We start from the raw sequence: 19,862 nt of genomic DNA, 5'->3' as shown, positions 1-19,862 counted from the left end.
ACAGCCTCCCCGCCATCGGGCCTGTGCACACAGAGCTGTGGCACCCAGCGCCCACGAGTTACACAGACGCTTATGAGGCACGATGGAAGCTGGACAGTCAGCACGAAGGCGGCAGTGGGCGGGTGGGAAGGAACGCAGCAGTGAGGAAGGCCAGCTGGAGAGGACGCCAGTGGAGCATGGAGGAGGGGGGACCCGGGAACCACCTAGGAAGCGGCCCCTCAACCTCCACTCGAGCGGGCGAGCCTCTGGATTTTAGAGAAGGAGCCTGTGGACTGGCTTGGGCAATGGGATGGGTGGTGGCCAGAAGAGCCATGGGACAGGACAGAAGCCACACAGGTAAGCGAGCGGAGCACGGCTGCCCTCTGTCTACCTGTGGAGCCCAGAGGAGACCACAGGTGCGGGCGAGGCTGGGGCCACCGACACCTAGGGAAGGCCAAGGGAGCACGCCCGGCAAGGGAGACTAACTGGGAGAGAAGCCAGCACATGCACGGGAAGCAAGTTTCCCAGTGAAGTCCAATGCCCTGAGACCACCACACCGCAGCCCCCGCGAGTTCTGCCAAAGCGGCAGGCAGAGGGGTGGGGGGAAGAGCCGCTGGAGGAAGGGGTGCGCTGGGGCCGCCAGCAGCCACGGCGAAGGCATGGCCCCTGGCACACGTGGCGCGCACCAAGTTTCAGCCCTGCGACTTCACTGTATGCACGCTGGCGAGTAAACTGGGGACACGCCACCCGCCTAGGAGGAGTCCGTGGGGACTCAGGGGTGGCTGTGGCCCGAGCGGGTGGCTCTGTAAACGCGGGTGTCCCCTGAGGGATACAGGAGAGAAGGAAGTCGGAAGGAAAACCAGTTTACACCACTGCCACGCACAGTGAGCAGAACATGCGTGTGGTGCTGAAGCGCCGGTCTTTTGGAGCCGTCCACCCGCAGGGAGCAATTCCCATTCCTGTGAACCGCCCCTCCGGCCCACAGCCTCACCTGCTCTTCCATGAATCGCCTTTGTTTAAAAAGCTCCCAGTCTTCTGTTAGCATGCGCTGTTTGGTTTTCATTGTCATCTAATTCATGGGGGATGTAAAAAACAAAAAGTCTTAGTACCAGCAAGAGCTACCCCGGACATTTTCAAGGGGAGACTTTTAAAACGATACATACAAGAGACCGCGTCTGCGGACAGAAGCCACAGCACTACAGAAACGCTACCTTATACTCGACCTCAGCGCCTCACGTGACTCGCTCAAAATCATCGCAAATACTTTTCTTGCATGAAAAACACAGCGAGGAGTTCAGATTTTAAAGAGAAATTAACGTATCAGAGGTGGATCTGTCAATACGGTGAGTGGACAGTCACAGTTCACTGAACAACCGCGAGGGGCCCTGCACGTGAAGCATGAGCCCTGGGGAGGTCGCCCTGAGCGCCACAGCAGGCACCAGGGGCTGCGCAGGGAGGGGCGGGGGCCGCTGTTTAAGCACGAGCTTCAGCTTGTGAAGATGAGAGAGCTCTGGAGCTGAACAGCGGTGACGGTCACAGCAATGTGAGCGCACTCAGTATGAATGAACTGTAGACTTAGAAACGGTTAAGGTAGTAAATTTTGAGTAACGTAGATTTTCCCACAACTAAAAAGAAATTGAGGGGAATAGGGAATTAAGAATGGGCTCGAGGCACTGCCTTATTTGAAGGAGGAGGCTACGAAATGATTAAATCTTGGTGTTTATATAAATGTATTCTTGTAAATTAACCACTGAAAGGATATGGGATACGTATCTTCAAAATTATTACAAGAAAAAAAAAACGGAAAAGGGCGTATATTCAGTCCTACAGGGAAGGACATACTACAACCAGCAGCGCTCCCAGCTGCTGGACGGAAGGCTGCTCGACTCACAGACCACCTAATAAATAGCCTATTACATCTTCAAATTAAAACAAACAAACAAACAAAAAACTGCCCGTTAAACCCTCCAAAATAAAACAAGAGTAACTTAATAAAATCAAATTCATGCACTTAAAATTTTTTAATAGTTTAAAAGTATCAGAGAAGAAACCAAAGTTGAAATTACAGTCTGTTTAGAAATAACTGACAAGGAAAGCCCCACAAATCAAATTTTATAAGATGAGCCCAAGATGCAGAAGAAAATGTACAGTTTAGTGGCGTTTATGAGAGAACAGAACAACAAAAAAAGCCGGAAAAGTATGCGTTCAATGTAAGAAGCCCAAACAAAATGAAACAAGAAATCAACTGATAAGCAATTAAAGGTAAAAGCTGAAATTTGGAAAACCAAGAAGTAAATGTGATCAATAAACCCAAAAGTTGGTTCTCTGAACTTCCTCCCAGGCCGAACAAGGGAAGAAAAGGAACAACAAAAATAGCGGGAGTGAGAAGGGACACGGACACATACAAAGATTTTCTAAAACCACAAGAGAAAACCCCTGTGCAATTCACGCCTTCCACATATAAGAGCAGCTGCCAACAGGTGGCTCGCGGCTATCTTGTAGGCCCTGCACAACGTGTTTTACAAGCTGAGCCAACGTGAAAAAGCCTTTGAGATTTCACCTAACAGTCTAGACTCCTGGTCTCTCTCGACGCTGGACAGCTCAGAGGGCAGGCTGTGGGCACAGCTGGGACGCCAGGGGCACTCCTTTTAGGGGAGCAAGTGCTCTCATTACAGTGCGAAGTTAGAGGCAGGGGAATTCTCCTGTAGCCATCACGCACCCATTTTCATCAGCTGCCCTGTAAGCACAAGCTTAAGCCCGCCCCTTTATATGAATGATGTGGATAATTTCCCAGGCAAATATCAATTTGTAAAACTCACTTAAGAAGTAGGTTCATGAACACAATGTGTACTGAAAAGGCAGTAAAAGATACTGAGTCCTTGTTCCTTCCCCTGCAAAAATGAACCAGGCCCCAGAGTTTCATGGTAGGGTCTATGCAAACCCTTTGTAGATTAGGAAAGTTGAACTATTCCTAAAAACTGGAAAAACATGGAAAGTTCTCAATTCATTCTATGAGATTAGCATAATTATCCTTTATACAAAACAAACAAGACCTCAAAGATGAAAACTCAGTAATACCTCAGAATACAGATATAAAAATCCTAAATAAAATGCCTAATAATGGATTAAAGAATAATATATTATAATCTAGTAGGGTTTAATTCCAGGAATGCAAGGATGTTTCAAAATTAGGAAGCCTAATCTAATTCATACAAAAACACATAAAAAGAGAAAAAACATACAAACTTAATGTCTATTCCTGCTTTAAAAAAATTTTTTTTAATTAATTAATTTATTTTTAGCTGCATTGGGACTTCACTGCTGCACAAAGGCTTTCCTAGTTACAGCGAGCAGGGGCTACTCTTCGTTTCGGTGCGCAGACTTCTCATTGCGGCGGCTTCTCGTTGCACAGCACGGGCTCTAGACGCACGGGCTTCAGTAGTTGTGGCACGCGGGCTCAGCAGTTGTGGCGCGTGGGCTCTAGAACGCAGGCTCAGTAGTTGTGGCGCACGGGCTTAGTTACTCCGCGGCATGTGGGATCTTCCCAGACTGGGGCTCGAACCTGTGTCCCCTGCATTGGCAGGCAGATACTTAACTACTGCGCCGCCAGGGAAGGGCTCTTTAATTTGCTAAAAAGTATCAAAAATTTGTATGGCAAGCAACAGACTTAATGTGAAACCTCCAAAGCGTTCCACAAAAGCCAGGAACTGAACAAGGATGCTGCTGCTAGTAACACTCTTACTCATGACGCTTTGAAGATTCTAGCTGAAGTGAAAAAACAAAGTTCAAATGCTAATAAAGAGGATAAGACAAAACTATTATTATTTGTAAACGATGTCATGGTCTCCTAGAAAACTCAAAGCAATCAATTCCAGAACTATTTGAGAGATGATGACACGGTGGGATGACTGGACACAAAGCAGAACTCAGCTCGCCTATAAGGACCAGCAATAACTCCTTAGAAAATGTATTCCACCATCTAAGATGCCACTCGTGATAGTCCCTAAAACTGTGAAACACCTACATATAAATTCAGTAAGAAATGTACAAACTATAAGACCATAATATAGGCTATAAAAGACAACCTAAAAAAGGAGATATATACCATAGTTTTGAATGGGAAGATTCAATATTGGTGCTAATTCTCCCTTTACGTAACGTGGGTCTGCAGTTTTCAGGAGAAACGTTTTTCTTTCGTGAGTAACTATTACTGTTGCAAATTTCAAAAATGATTTAAAATGAGCTAAACATTAGAAAAAGTAATCATTTCTTTATCTTATTACAGAGCTCAGTACAGAGTTGTTTGATAAATATAATCAATAGAAACCTCCTCTTTGACCTTCTCTTCGCAGCCTCTGGGATTAATTTTGTGGAACATTTGGGTACCTGTAGGCTTATACATGCGTCACACAACAAACAAAGGATAAATCTTTAAAAGCAAACAAGAACAACGGATTTCAAAGCTGTCAACTGTCTCCCCATGGCCATACTTATTGGTGAATACTAATTATTTTACAGATGTGCAACATTTTGCAGTCTTGAATTACTATGTGGTTTCTAAAATGCTACTTGATTAGAAGAGACTGATATCCATTCCAAGGATTCTAGAATGACTGGTACCCTCTGGATGCAACTAAAATTGCTCGATTTCCCTAACTGGTATTAATGGCATCGTAGTTCCTTGACAGGTGAATGAAAATAAGAATGCACCTTTGGGTTGCTTTAATGAAAGAGGATGGCTTTCCACTGTGAAAAGACAGAGAATGCTTTCTTTTTTTTCCTTGTAAAATACGTGTAACCTAAAATAAACCATCTGAACCATTTCAGTGGTATCCCCTCTCTCTTCATCTTGCAAAAGTGAAACGCAGTCCCCGTTAAACAATAACCGCCCGCCTCCCCTGGCCCCCGGCACCCACCCTCCTACTCTCTGTCTCTATGGATTTGCCTACTCTAGGGACCTCAGGTGAGTGGGATCAGACAGGATGTCTGTTTGTGTGTCTGGCTTATTTCACTTAGAGTAATCTGTTTAAGGTTCTTCCACGTTGTTAGGTCTTCCACGCAGGTCCCTGATTCACTTTGAGTTCCCTTTTCCATATGGTATTAGATAAGGGTACAACTTCATTCTTTTGCAGGTGGATACCCAATTTTCCCAGCACCATTTGTTGAAAAGACTGTCTTTTCCCCATCGAAGGGTCTTGGCACCCTTGTCAAAAATCACCTGACCATATACGCAAGGGTTTGTTTCTGGGCTTTCTACTGTTATCCACTGGTCTGTATGCCTGTCTTTATGCCAATACCACGCCGCTTTGATCACTGTGGCTTTGTAGTAAGCTTTCAAATCAAAAGTGTGAGCCTCCAGTTTTGCGCTTTTTTTCCCCAAGACTGTTCTGGCAATTCTGAGTTCCTTGAGATGCCGTATGAATTTTAGGGTGGGCTTCTCTATTCTTCAAAAAACATCGCTGGGGTTCTGACAGAGACTGCACTGAATGTGTAGGCCACTTTGGGTGCTGCTGGCGTTTCCACAGTGTTAAGGTGTCCAATCCCGGAACACAGGAGTGTGCCTCCATTTATTGGTGCCCTCTTTATTTTCTTTCAGCAACGTTTTGTAGTTCTCACTGTACAAGTCCTCCACCTCCTTGAGTAAGTTAATTCCTAAGTATTTTACTCTTTTCAATGCCACCGTAAATAAAACTGTTTTCATAATTTCCTTTTCAGATTGTTCACTGTTTGTTTGTACAAATGCAACTAATTTTTGTGTGTGCACTCTGTATCCTGCTACTTTGCTGAATTCACTTACAGTTTTTAAATTCTAACAGTTTTTTTTTTTTGCAGAGTCGTTAGGATTTTCTACATATAAGATCACATCATTTGCAGAGACCGTTTTACTCTTCCTTTCCAATTTAAATGCCTTTTATATCTTTTTCTTGCCTAACTGCTGTGGCTAGATTTTCTAGTACTATGTTGAATAGAAGTGGTGAAAGCAAGCATCCTTGCCTTGTTCTGGATCTCAGAGGATTAAAGGCTTTCTTTTAATCTTTCACTTCTTTTAAAATTAATTATTATTGGAGTATGGTTGCTTTACAATGTTGTGTTAGCCTCCACTGCACAACAAAATGAATCAGCCATACATATACAGATATCCCCTCCCTTTTGGACTTTAATCTTTCATTATTGAGGATGATGTTTGCTATAGGTTTTTTATATTTGTGGCTTTTATTATATGGAGGTAGTTTCCTTCTATTCCCATTTTGTTGAGTGTTTTTAATCATGAACGATGGTGAATTTTGTCAAATGCTTTTTGCTGCATCAACTAAGATGATCATGTGGTTTTTCCTTGTTGATGTGGTATGTTATATTAATCAATTTTCATACCTTGAAACACCTTTGCATTCCAGGAATAAGTCCTACTTGATCATGGTGTATAATCCTTTAAATATGCTGAATTCTGTTTGCTAGTATTTTGTTAAGGATTTCTGCATCAATATTCATAAAGGACACTCACTGGTCCGTCGTTTTCTTTTCTTGTAGTGTCTTTGGCTTTGGTATCAGACTTAGGCTGGCCTCATAGAATGAGTTAGGAAGTGTTCCCTCCCCTTCAGTTTTCTGGAAAAGTCTGAGAAGGATGGGTATTAATTCTTCTTTAAATGTTTGCTAGAATTCACCTTTGAAGCCATTGGGTCCTGAACTTTTCTTTGTTGGGAGATTTTTGATTACCGATTCAATCTCCTTACTAGTTATAAGTTACTAGTTACTAGTAACTATTCAGATCCTCTATTTCTTCATAATTTAGTCTTGGTTGGTTCTTTGTTTCTAGGAATTTGTCCATTTCATCTAGGTTATCCAATTTGTTGGTGTACAATGGTTCATAGTACTCTCTGGTAATTCTTTTCATTTCTGTAGGACTGGTAGTAATGTCCCTACTTCATTTCCGATTTTAGTAATTTGTCTTTTTTCTTTTTCTCTTAGTCCATAAGCTAAAGGTCTGCCAATTTTGCTGTTCTTCTTGAAGAACCAACTTCTGGTTTCACTGATTCTCTCTTCTGTTTTTCTATTCTCTGTCTTTGTTTACCTCTGCTCTAATCTTTATTATTTCCTTCCTCCTGCTAGCTTTGGATTTAGTTTATCTTTTTTTTCTTTCTGCAAGTTGCAAAGTTAGGTTGTTGATTCGAGATCTTTCTTTTTTAATGTAAACATTTATAGCTATAACAACAAGTATTTTTAAAGAAACAAATTCGCTTTCAGTCTTACTTTTTAAGACCGTATTTTCCTTTTAGAAACAACATGTATGTTGCTATTTTTACACCCCCCCATTTTATCACAATAGCAGTGATAACACTGTGCATTATATTCCTGATTATTATATTCCTCGCAGCAAGGAGGTTACTGCTTAGCACAGTGCTTAGCACACTGCACAGCAAGCCACCATTTATCTTCTTTCTCTTCACCTGAATTATCATTTTAGTTACACCGTTTTTCTGAAATCATCTAAATAAGATCACAAGTTATTGATTGTCATCAGAAGTTTACACTGACACAGCATGATGGAAAAGTCAGGGATAAATCAGACCCCCACTCTAGCGCATGGCACCAATCTCTGCAGAAGGAACCACCAGCGGCAGTGGAAGCCCCTTCAGATCAACTCCAGACTGAAGGCGACAGACGGCGAGCCCTGCTCGACACAAGGACCAGCGCTGCTTACGTGCCCGCAGGCCTTCGTCTGCACCTGTACTCACGAATGAGCGTCTCCCCACTGCCACTATGGAACTCTGCAAACTCCCCGAGTAGTGCTCAGCATCAAACACCAAGTTCAACAAGCCCCACTGTCAGGGCCAGAGATGCAGGGGACCTCACAGGTCACCTACTCCAGCCACATCCAAGATTCCGATGTCAGGACTCCCCTGGTGGTGCAGTGGTTAAGACTCCACGCTCCCAATGCAGGGGGCCCGGGTTCGACCCCTGATCAGGGAACTAGATGATCCCACATGCGTGCCGCAACTAAGAGTTTACATGCCACAACTAAGGAGCCCACATACCACAACTAAGGAGCCAGAGAGCCGCAACTAAGGAGCCCGCCTGCTGCAACTAAGACCCAGTGCAGCCAAATAAATAAATATTAAAATAAATAATTAAAAAAAAAAGACTGCTGTCAATTCACTTCTGCACGTCTCCTCTCACAGGGAGGGGGCAGCTCTGTCTTCCTGTGTTTCTCCCTGGGGTCAGACTTCAAGCGCTGGGCTGGAGGCCTCTCTCTCCAGACCTCCTCACAGCACTGAGGACAGGGGCGCCCCAAGTTCCTGAGGCTGCACTGCCATTTCCTGTTGGGGTCTGGCCTGTTCGTAGATGCCTTGAGGACAGACAGCGCAGCCCTCACATCTGGACTCCAGAACTCTGTCTAGGACCCTCCCCAGCACAGGCTTCCAAGTGACAGTCTGTTTACTGCTGCCCATCAACGTTTCAGCATCTGATCCGCCCTCCAGTTGATTCGCCAGGACCCAGCTTCTCTCTACACGTCTGTTACTACTGTAGATACTAACGGGGTGGCAGAGGGGCCCAAGGCAGAGCTGCCAATGTCACTGTCCAGGCCCACAGCAAACACTGATGGGGGTGCCGTCTGGACGGACTGTCTGCTGTTGTCCTTGCAGCAGTTTATTGCCCACATGGACCCAGAAGGTTCTCAGGGGACGTGGCACATGGCTTGTGAGGTTCTAGGGTGTCCTCCCTCCTCTCCTAGTCCAGGGACCCTGAAGACAAACTGAGGCCAGTGTAAGCAGCAACCCTTGGTGAGGACAGACTCATCCTCAGTCTGCTGGACAGGGGGTATTTTCTTCAGCCTGATGTTGGGGACAGGGGTTCCGTGACCTGATGCAATCCACCCTTCCTGTAAGCCGAGACGGCAGGACAGAGACTTAGCAGGTGGCGTAACCTCGTGGGTTCCCACAAAGCAGCCCAGACCAGCTCCTGTTTCTCACACGTCTCTCTCCCTGAGAAGCCTTCGCACATCACTCGTTCTTTTAAAGCAAGAATGGCTCATCAAATTTCTTCTATCGTCAGCTTGGACCCCGACGACGAGAATTCAGCCAGGGAGAGGCTGGCGTCTAGTCTTTGACTTTTTTCTGAAGGTCCCTCCTGCACAGAGAACTGATGCCCCAACGTCCCGGGAAACCAGGGCTCCCAATTCTCCCCTCTCCTCTGTACTCTGGATAAACCACCGCACTTAACTGATGTGGGGTTTCCTCTGAAGGTAACCCAGTAACCGGCTCGGTGCAGCTCAATTCAGAACACAAGGGACTGTTTACTGCGGTCCTGCTTTTTAGTAACCACACACACACAAAACTGATTCAGAATTATATAATACAAAGGCTCAAACAGAACCAAAATGTCATCTAATCTGATTCTGTCATTTCACAAGTGGGAGACTAAGTAAGGCCCAGGGAGGGGAAAGGCTTGAATGAGGCTCACAACCAATCTGGGGCAGGGCCTGGCGCCAAATGCCCCTCAGGGTCCTCCGCAGGACCTGAGTCCAGAACACCCCGAGGAACAGGCAACAGCCCCCGTCCCCTGCAGCAGTCTCCCCTCCGGGCGCCTGTGCCCTCTGCTGCCCGGACAGCAAACTCCTGCAAACGGGCTGGTGCACGCGCAGGCGGCAGGGGGGAGGGAGCTGTCTGCTCCCCTGCCTCGGAGTGACTCAGCTGCCGGCCGCCGGCTGCACAGGCCTCAGGGGCCGAGCTGGCTGCAGGTCCAGGTGGAGGATGCACGGCTCCCTGACCCCGTGCCTACATTTGCCAGCCTCAGGCGAGTCACGCAACCTGGGGCCAGCCCTGCCCCACAGCGGCCGAAGCTGAGGCGTCAGTGGTCAGCAACGAGCCACAGCTGGAGAATTCGAGTGCCCCGGGGGCCCCAGGACAGCGGGGAGCGTGGGCCAGGCACAGAGTGGCTCCCGAGGCCACGTGCTACACATGCAGCAACTGTGGAAGAGGCCAAGCGCATGGCGCCGGCGGAGCCACCTGCCCAAGACAAGCTCAGCTCAACAGCGCCGAGTTGTCGCGTTGCCAAGGCGCACCTGACAGAGGGGAAGGCCAGGATCACGCGGGAGAATATGGTCGGAACCGCTCCCCTAGCTTCTGAATGAGAGACTACTTAGAGTAACGGTCCCTGAGGCTGCAGAGGGAGAACTGCCACACGAAACACGGAGTGAGGCTGGACCGAACAGTGACGTGGGCACACGCCAGTCCCTTCCTTCTTCCCAATCCCTCACCACGCTCAGGTGGCAACGCCGAGACGAAGCGTCACAGCCAGCGGCCAGGCGGCACCCAGGATCCCAGGCAGACTCTGCACCAGCATCCGCCTTACGCCAGAACCAAGGTTCTGTTTTCCTACAGCCTCAAAAGTACAACACGGAGCTGTCACTGTTCCCTTATTACTCCTCACACCCTGCAGTACCCTGGAAAAGACCCATGCTGAACGCCTCCCCTGCCCAACCCTCCTGGGGGTTTTAGAAAGGCGGGCTGGCCGGCCGGGATGCCGGCTGGAAGCCCTGCCGTGGGCCCCATCCCCACAGCAGCGCCTGCCTTCCACCCCCCTCCACCCCTGCAGACCACCTGCCCAGCACAGCCGTGTGTGTCTGTGTCTGCGCTCCCGCTCGACATGCTTAGGGACGGGGGGAGAATGGGCTCTGAAGCTCACGTGTGGCCAGTGTTCAGTAAACGGGTCCTGACACGGCAAGGTTCAGCCGTTTCCAAAGGCCTCAGAGGCCCCCGCCGGCAGCACCGAGTCTGGGCAGCAGCCTGTGCCCGTGACCGTGGCTGTACCCAGGCCAGCAGGGACCTGACCAGCAGCTGACCCTGCGGGCATGGCTGGGCGTCCCCTCCGGAGCAACAGCAGCTGGGAGCCCCCGCTCGCACCCCTCCCCTGGGCACGTGGCGCCTCGCGGCGGGCTCCTTGCGGCCGTCCCAGTGGTGCACACCCACCTGCTCGTCCACGTAGGCGTCGATCCTCTTCTGGCACTCCAGCCACTCCTCGGCCACCCCGCGCAGCTCCTCCTCGGAGCGCTGGTACCGCTGCAGCAGGGTGCTGTACGTGTCCTCGTTGCAGGTGTCGTGCGTCGTGGTCCCCAGCCTGGGGAGAGAGGCCTTTCAGCACCCTGGCCATCATCTCCCCTCCCGAGGTGGCAAGTGGGGCACCACCACACACCCCACGAGGCTGCTGTGCGGGATGAGCTAAGCACACAGCCCAGGCACCCACGACAGAGTCTGGCCTAGAGAAGACGCTCCAGGAAGCAACAGCTCCTAAGAAAAAAATGAGTGGTGAGTCACGCTGTTCTACAAAGACTAAGGGCCAGAGATTCAGTTCACTGGATGTGGGGTCGTAAACTGTTTTTCCCTACTGAGATTCACTGACACAGAGAGAACAAAACATTTAATGAGAAATACAAAATTTGGACCTGGTTTTCAAATCAAGTAAAACAGGAAATTCAGTTCAATAAAAAATATAATCATAGTTTCATTTACTCTGTGTATCTTGCTAAGAAAGATGGTAAGATGGCAGACGAGAAACTAAACAGAAAACAAAAGTCACAAATAGAGGTAAACACCTGGGCTTCTCAAGAGGAGGGTGGCAGGGGAGAGAAGGAGAGTGGGGGAGGGGTGCAGGCTCACAGGCAGGTTATCTTCAGACACCGTTCCTTTTCCTAATACCTAAACGTGTCAACATTTGAACCAAAGCAATGGTGATAAAGACCTCATAACACAGAATTTCAAAATCAAAGGCCACGTTTATAATCGCTGACGAGCACAAAGATGACGCGCGGGCTTAATAATCGCTGCTGTTCACACGAAAGAACTGGAAGTGACCCGCTGGGATCAGTGATACCACACCAGACACGCCTTCTAACCACACACTAAGTTACACCTATGCGCTCACACTCAGACTCAGACACACATGCACTTACAGACACATGCTCTGAAATGGAGATGCTCCCATGTTAAGTGAGGAAAGGACTGCGTCACCACGTGTAAAGATGCACGTGTGTGGGAGGCGTGGACACTGGAAAAAAATCTGGAAGCAGCACCCAGTTGTTTCTGGTACCTACCTTACCTACCTCTCCAGGGTTTCCTTTGCTTTCAGAGTTGTATTGCAATGACAATCTAATAATTTTATAATGAAAATAAACAACAGCGATTTAAAAACAAGAACTTTTCCATGGGTGCAGACACCTTCCTTTCCACCCTGGTGACCACTGCACAAAGACGCACGTCGTGCGAATGGACTCATTCTTGCCGAAGCCGTCTACACCGGCTCCATCACTTCAAGGAGGGAGCACGCGGAAAACAAGGTCACTGAAAAGCTGTGCAGGAAAGCCCAGAGCCAGGAAAGGGCACGACGCGACCCACGTGGTGATGGGGCTGGCTCAGACACCGAGGCTGTCCCCAGGAAACAGAAGTCCTCAAGACCCAGAATCCAGGGCCTCTCGAGGCCCCCCTGGCTCCACCCAGCACGTGGGTGCCTCCAGGCCTGAGAGCACGGCAGCCCACGAGGCAGCGGTCTTCTCCTCAACCCCTGCCTCTGCAACCCTGCTTGTCACAAGCTGATTTCCACTCTTCGTGCAAACCCCACCTTGCCCGTTAGGCCACCCAGAAGACTGGGGTGGAGGCGGAGGGGACTCATGCTCTCCCCCGCTCCTGCCTGAGGTGAGAACCGCTCCCCTCCTGTCCTACGCGCAGACTCTACTTAGAGCCAGTGGAGGGCAAAGCAGCCGGGGGTCCTGGGACTTCTGTGGTGGGGCACTCAGAGCACAAGCTGTAGGCACAGGGCTGGAGTCCAGAGAGGAAACAGGGAGCTGCTAGACTGCAGAAAGTGTCCTCAGGGTCAACAGCATCAATGGGTCAGCAGACAGGTTACTACCTACATATTCACTCTGCAAACACATGACAGTTAACAGCTGGTAATATCTATTATGAATATTGTCTATGTGAAACAATAAGTGATAAGGAAAATGAGATAAAATCAGTTCAGGTATGTTTACTTACAAGCCTAATTAAACATTCCCCTAACAATGAATATATCAATATACTTAAAATAAAGACCAAATTGGGCAATAGCTACTAAAACCACCACAACAAATAAGGAGAGACAACGGGGCTCCTGGTCTTGCCAGAGGGATGGAAGCAGACTCGGACAGAGCTTCTGGTTTCACACGAACTCTCAGGCAGCACAGACAGTGAGTGGCCTGCTGGAGGACCCAGACCCTGGCATCGCTACACGACAAACGGAGCTGGTTCCTTAATGGGTAAGTTGTGAGGGAAAGTGGATAGGGGTGGGGCCTGCATGTTAAAGCATCTCAAAAGGCAGGGAGAAAAAGGGGCCAGGAGTGGGGGTCAGTGTTTAACGGTGACACAGTCTCCATCTGGGGTGACATCCAAGTTTTGGAAATAGTGGTGACAGTTGCCCAACGTTATAAATGTAATTAATGCTACTGAATTGTACACTTTAAACTAGTGAACTATATGGTGTGTGAATTCTATCTCAATAAAGCTGTTAAAAAGCAGAGAGACATAACTTTCCTAAATTAAGTCAGTTCCTTGAATGAAGTCAACCTTTGGGTAGATCATTTGTATTTAAAAAAAGAGAAAAAAAAAACGACAGCAAATAAAAATCAGGCAAGACTATGGAAATGCACATGAGTAATAAGAGAATAAAGAACGGGGGACTTCCCTGGCGGTCCAGTGGTCTAAGACTCCACGCTTCCACTGCAGGGAGCACACGTTTGATCCCTGGTCGGGAAGCTAAGATCCCGCATACCGGACAGTGTGGCCAAAAAAAACAAAAAGAGAGAGAATAAAGAAAGGGAATCACAGGATCGCTGTGCAAGACAACTGAGTGACAGCTCTGGGCGAGGCTCCTGGGCCCGGTGGGGCATGCAGACGGACTTGCTTCTAGGTGAGCACGCTGGGTTGGGGCTAAGGGATGTTCACCTGCTATCAATCCATTCAGCTTACATTTACTTTGTGTAGTTTTCTGTATCTGTATTTTACTTTATAATAAAGTTAAACAAAATGCAGGCCCAGAGACCAAGCGTCAGTGTTACGATACTCACAGCTATGGACTCTGTGTGCCACAGACACAGTTATCACTTTAGGGGTAGTGCTTGTATGTAAGTTGTCACAAAATTTTTAGGAGTTGTTAACTAGGTATCTGTAAACTAGAAGTTCAAATCTGAATTGTTCTTGGGTCCAACAAAGGTGTCCCCTGGGGAACTTGAAGGAATGGCTCCTTCTGGCGCCCCAGACTCCTGGGGAACGCCCTGCTTGCCTTCTCCCCAGCTTCCATCCCCATCTCTATGCACCCTGTCCCTCACCCGCTCCTGGGAGCAACTCTGCAGCTTGGCCCCAGGATTAACACTGAAGACTCTAAACCACTGCTGATCTTTGGAGACTGACCACCATTCACAACGAACAAGATGAGAAATCCAGAGCCAGGGCACAGGAAAAAGTGGGGTTCTACAACACGTTTCAGGTTTCTGCCACCCACCCATGGTTTGATGAGAGGCCCATCAAACTCCCTGGCTCACCAGAAAAAGAAAAAACAAGGCTAAATACCCTGGAATGCTGCTATAAGGACCCCCACCCCCCCCCGCCCACGCACACACAAGATGCACGTCTTTTTATAAGAAGTGCTCTTGCTGGATTTGAGCATCGTAACTGGGCACAATCTCCATGAGGGTCGCTCACGTCTCATGGAGACATGGACACTCGTACAGGACACGCATGTCTCTGTGCACCCACCATGGAACGTAACGGCGCTGTCGGAGTGGTGCGGGAGCTGCTGGAAGCAGGGTGCGGGCCACACCAGTAACTCTTTGTCCTGACCACCTTGGCCCCAGTCCTCCTTCCCCAGCTGCTTTTAAGGTTATTCTTGCTCTGGAGGTAAGGGTGAGAAGTGGGAATAGCTAGGACCCCTCAAATAGGAGTTAGGAATACAGGAAACAAAGACTGGATTGAAACATGGATTTCAAGAGAAAAAAAAAATAGGTGACTATTGTGTAAGTTAACTACAATAATAATATATTGACGTAAAAATAATTCCCCTTCTTTGCGAATCTGGCCCAACCATATTTTGGTGTGGACCTTTAAACCAAGATGACTACAGTCTGTGCTGTTCTATGATGCGTCTACAGCCTGGGAATCTGTTCACAGGTGGTAAGCAGATGAGGAACAAAATGACCCGCTGCAGGGCTGAGGTAGCTCACACCTGGCTCTCTAGCACAAGGACAGCAGATCCAAGGAGGGGCCCAATTTGTCAAGCCACCTCGGAGCAAACACCCCCGGCTGCACTTTCCCCTTCCCCCTCACCAGGGCAAGCGACCTGAGGCTATACTTGGGACTCCGGGCTTGGCACACCTGATGAAGCCCCACGGAAGCTCTACAGCAGTAAGAAGAGCCCAAGCCATGAGCCACGATGTGGAGCGAATGCTTGAGAGACCTGACAGCGTGTCTAATACCTCCCCTAGCGCCCCAGAGCCCCTTAACACCACCAGCCCTCCCCCGGCCCCCCAAGTGCCCCAGCACAGACCACACCACAGCCACCTGGCAAAGCCTGGGACTTGTCAAGTGAACTGCTATGTTTACCGCAGCTTTTCCTTATTCAGGAGAAATCTGTGATGCTAAACCTTAGTAGCAATGATACTGGGTTTATTATTTTAAAGTTCAATCGTATTACTCTTTGGGTTTTGAGCTTTCAACCAAACTGTATTTTCCCCTAAGCCCGGTAATTTTCTGGCAAGAACTGCCCCTGCAGTGGCATTCAGGTGCGCACCTGCTGCACCCCAGGGACAGGAGCACGCCGTCACGCCAGCAGGACACATGCAGGTGAAGACCGAGTACCTGATCTGCGACACCAGTGCCGGCAGGCTGCTCTGGAGAAGTGGCTCCGAAAAGACCAGATCTTCAAAGAGGTGCTTATTGTGCAGCTCCCACGTAACCTGGAACTTTTTCAAGTGTTCATTTTCCTAGTGAGATAGATACACAGAAGATACATCCAATCAAAGACTGAAAAATTCCCAGAAGGGTTTCTCCCCCCGCCCCCAAACCCACATCCTCTGTCCAGGCCCAGAACATTCTGCTCATGAGGGGCTGCTACTCCCTGTGCATCCAGCCTCCCTTCCAAATGACTCGACACAAAACAAAGGGGTGGCGAGATGCACACAATGAGGGGACAGAAGAGAGAAACCAGCGTACACGGCCGGCAGCCACTTCTCATAGCCATGCCTCCCAAACGTACTGCAAGCCCTACCTCTCAAACAACTTGAGTAAACGCACACAAATCCTCTGGTGCCGAAGGACAAGCACTTCCGCGCCTGTCTCGAGAAGTCTCCCGTTCTGACAGACACAGTAACTTCCCTGCTAGTGACAATGCGGGGAAGGTCAGCTCTTTCTTTCCCTGCTAAACATGGGCAACCTCATCAGTTACTTTCGACAACAACTTTTGAACATTTGGAAGCATTCTGGCCATCACAGCGAGTGACCTCCAGAGAGGACAGGGTGACCGGGGCAGACAGCGCCACGACCTCCCCACGTGCAGCGTTCATATTCAACAGCTCTGGCCGCAACCACGCGTGTGTGAACCCACACGTCCATCTGTCAGTCACACGTACACTACTCGTGGCGCATCACCTCGCACCTGGGGGAACATTCCTCACCTGAGTGACGGACGGTCTGGAGAGGCTTCACTGGGCATCACACTCCAGTCCCCTCTGAACAGGTGACGCATGCCGCCCCATGTACTGGTCTGTTCCTATTTACTGTGTAGCCCAACTGAGCTGAAATTATGACACCTGGAGACGTCAGGACACGATCTACACGTGGAGATCCCATTGCTCTGTGCCCTGATCACCAGTGGACGGAGGGGCTGAACGAGCAACTCAGGGTGAGCACACACCTGCAAGACGCTGCTGAGCACGTGTGCTCCTGCCCTACCATGCACGCACACCTGCTCTCGAGTTGCACGCAGCCCTCTGCCTGTACTCGAGACCCGCACAGAGACTCGGCAGGGCATCTATGGCACCTGCAGGAGGGCATCTATGGCACCTGCAGGAGGGCATCTATGGCACCTGCAGGAGGGCACCTATGGCATCTGCAGGAGGGCATCTATGGCATCTTCAGGAGGGCATCTATGGCACCTGCAGGAGGGCATCTATGGCACCTGCAGGAGGGCGTCTATGGCACCTGCAGGAGGGCGTCTATGGCACCTGCAGGAGGGCATCTGTGGCACCTGCAGGGAGCCTCAAGCCCTTGACTCTGGCAACGTTCCCAGTGCCTGTCCTCACTGCACGTTTAACCGAAACACCAGTGCCTCCCAGGTCTAAGTTTTATCATTCTTGTTTCACACGCAGCATCTCTCGGAGCAATTACGATACAGGAAAGCTGGGTGGGGCAGAAGACCAGGGCCTGGGAACCGAAAAACTAGGCCCAAGGCCTGGAATGAGGCCTGATTACAAGCACATAATTTTAAGAACGTGCTTGTAATGATGACATAGCCACCGAGGCAGTGAGGAAAGGACGTGTGTCACACACTTCAGCAGAGGCCACTCTGCACAGGCACTGTGCCAGCACGAGGACACAGAGACTAGCACAGCAGGTCCCTGACTGCCGCGAGTCCCCAGGGGACAGAGGATTGGCGACGGTCTGATTTATGATTCGTCTCCATGACAAAGGAGCTAAGGCAGCAGCCAGACTAGGCCCTCAGCCAGATGACAGAGGGTCCAGGGAAGGCGTCCAGGAGAGCCGAGGGCCTGCCTGGTCTCCCCTGTCAATCTCTGGGACAGAGTCAACAGTCCCTGCCCGCCAGCCTGTGAGCAACCCTGGGCACTGAGTTACAATACTTGCAAGGGTGGGACCACAGCTCTGGATGTGGGCTCACATTAACTAAAGGTAATAAAGGTAAAGACCGATTTATGAGGAAGATGTTTGACATTTTTTATGAAATCTGAAAGTATACTTCCAGGTGAGTCATGCAAGAGAAACAGCAGACCCCAAGCTCGTTTCACAACCTCAGATCAACTTGGGACGACAACACATGCTAGTAGTGCGAGTACTTCCCGTGGGCCACCCTGAACTTGGTGCTGCCATGCCCCATTCACAGGCCAGAAACAGTGTGCAGAGGCTGAGCAACATGCCCTGGGCCTGGGGGCACAGGGTGTGCGGGGGGGGGGGTGCTGCCACAGCTGCTACGAGAGACGAGACCCGGGGGTCGGCGGAGACTTGGTGCTGCCCCAGCCGCAGGCCAAAGAAAAAGCTCCCGGATGGCCTGAGCCTAGGCACGTCCACCCAAACCACTCTCACTTCTCACTTCACCTGCAGGGAGGTGCTTGGGGGTTGGAAGAAGAAAGAGGAAGTGTGTACAGTCAAGTCCTACAGCAGAGCTTGAGAAACGGCTGGAGATCCAAGATTCTTCTGGCCTTGTAAATGGACATTCAGATTTCACAATTCTTACAGCCTGGGAAGGCATTTCCTAGGTGAATGGAGGCCTAACTTTGGTCCCAGCTTTATTTCAGTGTGTACAACATTAGAAAACCTGTGGCTGGTTTGATGCCCAGGACACGAGCACATTTCCCAGGAAAGGCATGTGTTTGAAGACACCTCTCTACGCCCTGACACGGTCCGTGGCCCTGCGGCGGCAGGAGGGCCGGAGGGGCTGTCTCCAGAGAGGCTAAGGGAGTGAGCACAGCGTGAGCCGGCAAGTGTGCACGGCGAGGGGGCTTGCCGCTTCAGGGACAACTGACCCCACTTGTGGCCAAGCCCAAAATCCGAGCTCTCAAGCAAACATCAGAACTTTGGAAAACTTACATCTGCCACTGTAGCCTTGAAGCTTCTCCACATTTAAAGATCTTTCTGAGGAGGGTCACAGGGATGGTGACAAAGGCCATTTTTTATATTGAATATCGTGTTGCCTAACATGACACTGAATATCTTCAGCAAGATCTGTGTAGCTCACTCGGTGAACCAGTGTTTTCAAAATGACCGACGTCTGATGCTAGAAAACGACCTGAAGCGTGAGCCACACCAGTGGACTGTGACAGAACAGAGCCGGCTCAGCTCAGTGACCCGGTTTCAGGTTCTACACTGCAGCTAACCATTAAGAAGCACTGGGACTCCGGTGTATTCTCTCAAAGAAGAATTTCCACAACAAACTGAAAAGTCTATTAGACTATTCTTCCAAATACATATCTGTGGGAGGCCCAATTTTCTTCAAAAACTTCAACCAAAACAACCTATGAAGATACACGGAGCACAGAAGCAGATGTAAGAACACATATATGTCCTCCGTTAAGCCACACTAAAGAGATGTGCAAACATGTAAACGGTGCCCCTCTTCTTACTAAACGTTTTGTTTTGGAAAACAGTTTTTTTATTTAGAGATATGCTGTCTATGTTATGCAATGAGCTGTTATTTTAAAAGTGATTTAATGAATATCTTTAAATTTCTCCGTTTTAATTTCACCACAGTAAATATTGATAGATAATATCTGCACAAACAAATGCTATTTGGGGCTCTCCGTTTTTAAACGGAAAGGCGTCCAAGTCCAAAAATGCTGAGACTCTGAGACACGGACTTGGAAGTTAAGCTCACCTCGGCTCTGTCAACTCCTACCCTGCTCAGATCACGGGGTAGACCCGGAAAGACGCTGTTATAAATCTGTGAACTGTTCTCAATCCGGTTTGAACACCCCAAACACAAAAAGAGATTTTTGAGATAACTGGGACATTTTTCTGAGCGCACAGAAATCACCATCAGTTTTCTCAGGTGTGACAACGGTACAGTGGTTACATGGGATGAAGTGAGCTCGCAGAGGGGGTCTGCGTGTTGCCCGACGCACTGACTTCTAGGTT

General features: G+C 49.2%; 1 protein-coding gene across 4 annotated transcripts in view; it reads right to left on the bottom strand.

Annotated features, from left to right (window-relative positions):
- FAM193A (family with sequence similarity 193 member A) overlaps positions 1 to 19,862 on the bottom strand; it is a 174,016-nt gene that overhangs the window by 49,758 nt on the left and 104,396 nt on the right. For all 4 annotated transcript variants that reach the window (XM_079919309.1, XM_079919311.1, XM_079919310.1 and 1 more), the window contains 3 exons: positions 15,858 to 15,982; positions 10,947 to 11,094; positions 971 to 1,048 (listed from right to left, as the gene is read on the bottom strand). In XM_079919309.1, the coding sequence (XP_079775435.1) occupies positions 971 to 1,048; positions 10,947 to 11,094; positions 15,858 to 15,982 (351 nt within the window). The remainder of the gene's footprint in view (positions 1 to 970; positions 1,049 to 10,946; positions 11,095 to 15,857; positions 15,983 to 19,862) is intronic.

This window comes from Stenella coeruleoalba, assembly GCF_951394435.1.
Source record: "Stenella coeruleoalba genome assembly, chromosome: 4".
Classification (NCBI taxonomy): Eukaryota; Metazoa; Chordata; class Mammalia; order Artiodactyla; family Delphinidae; genus Stenella; species Stenella coeruleoalba.
The sequence above is the reverse complement of the archived record's forward strand: the minus strand, read 5'-3'. Positions and strand labels throughout refer to the sequence as shown.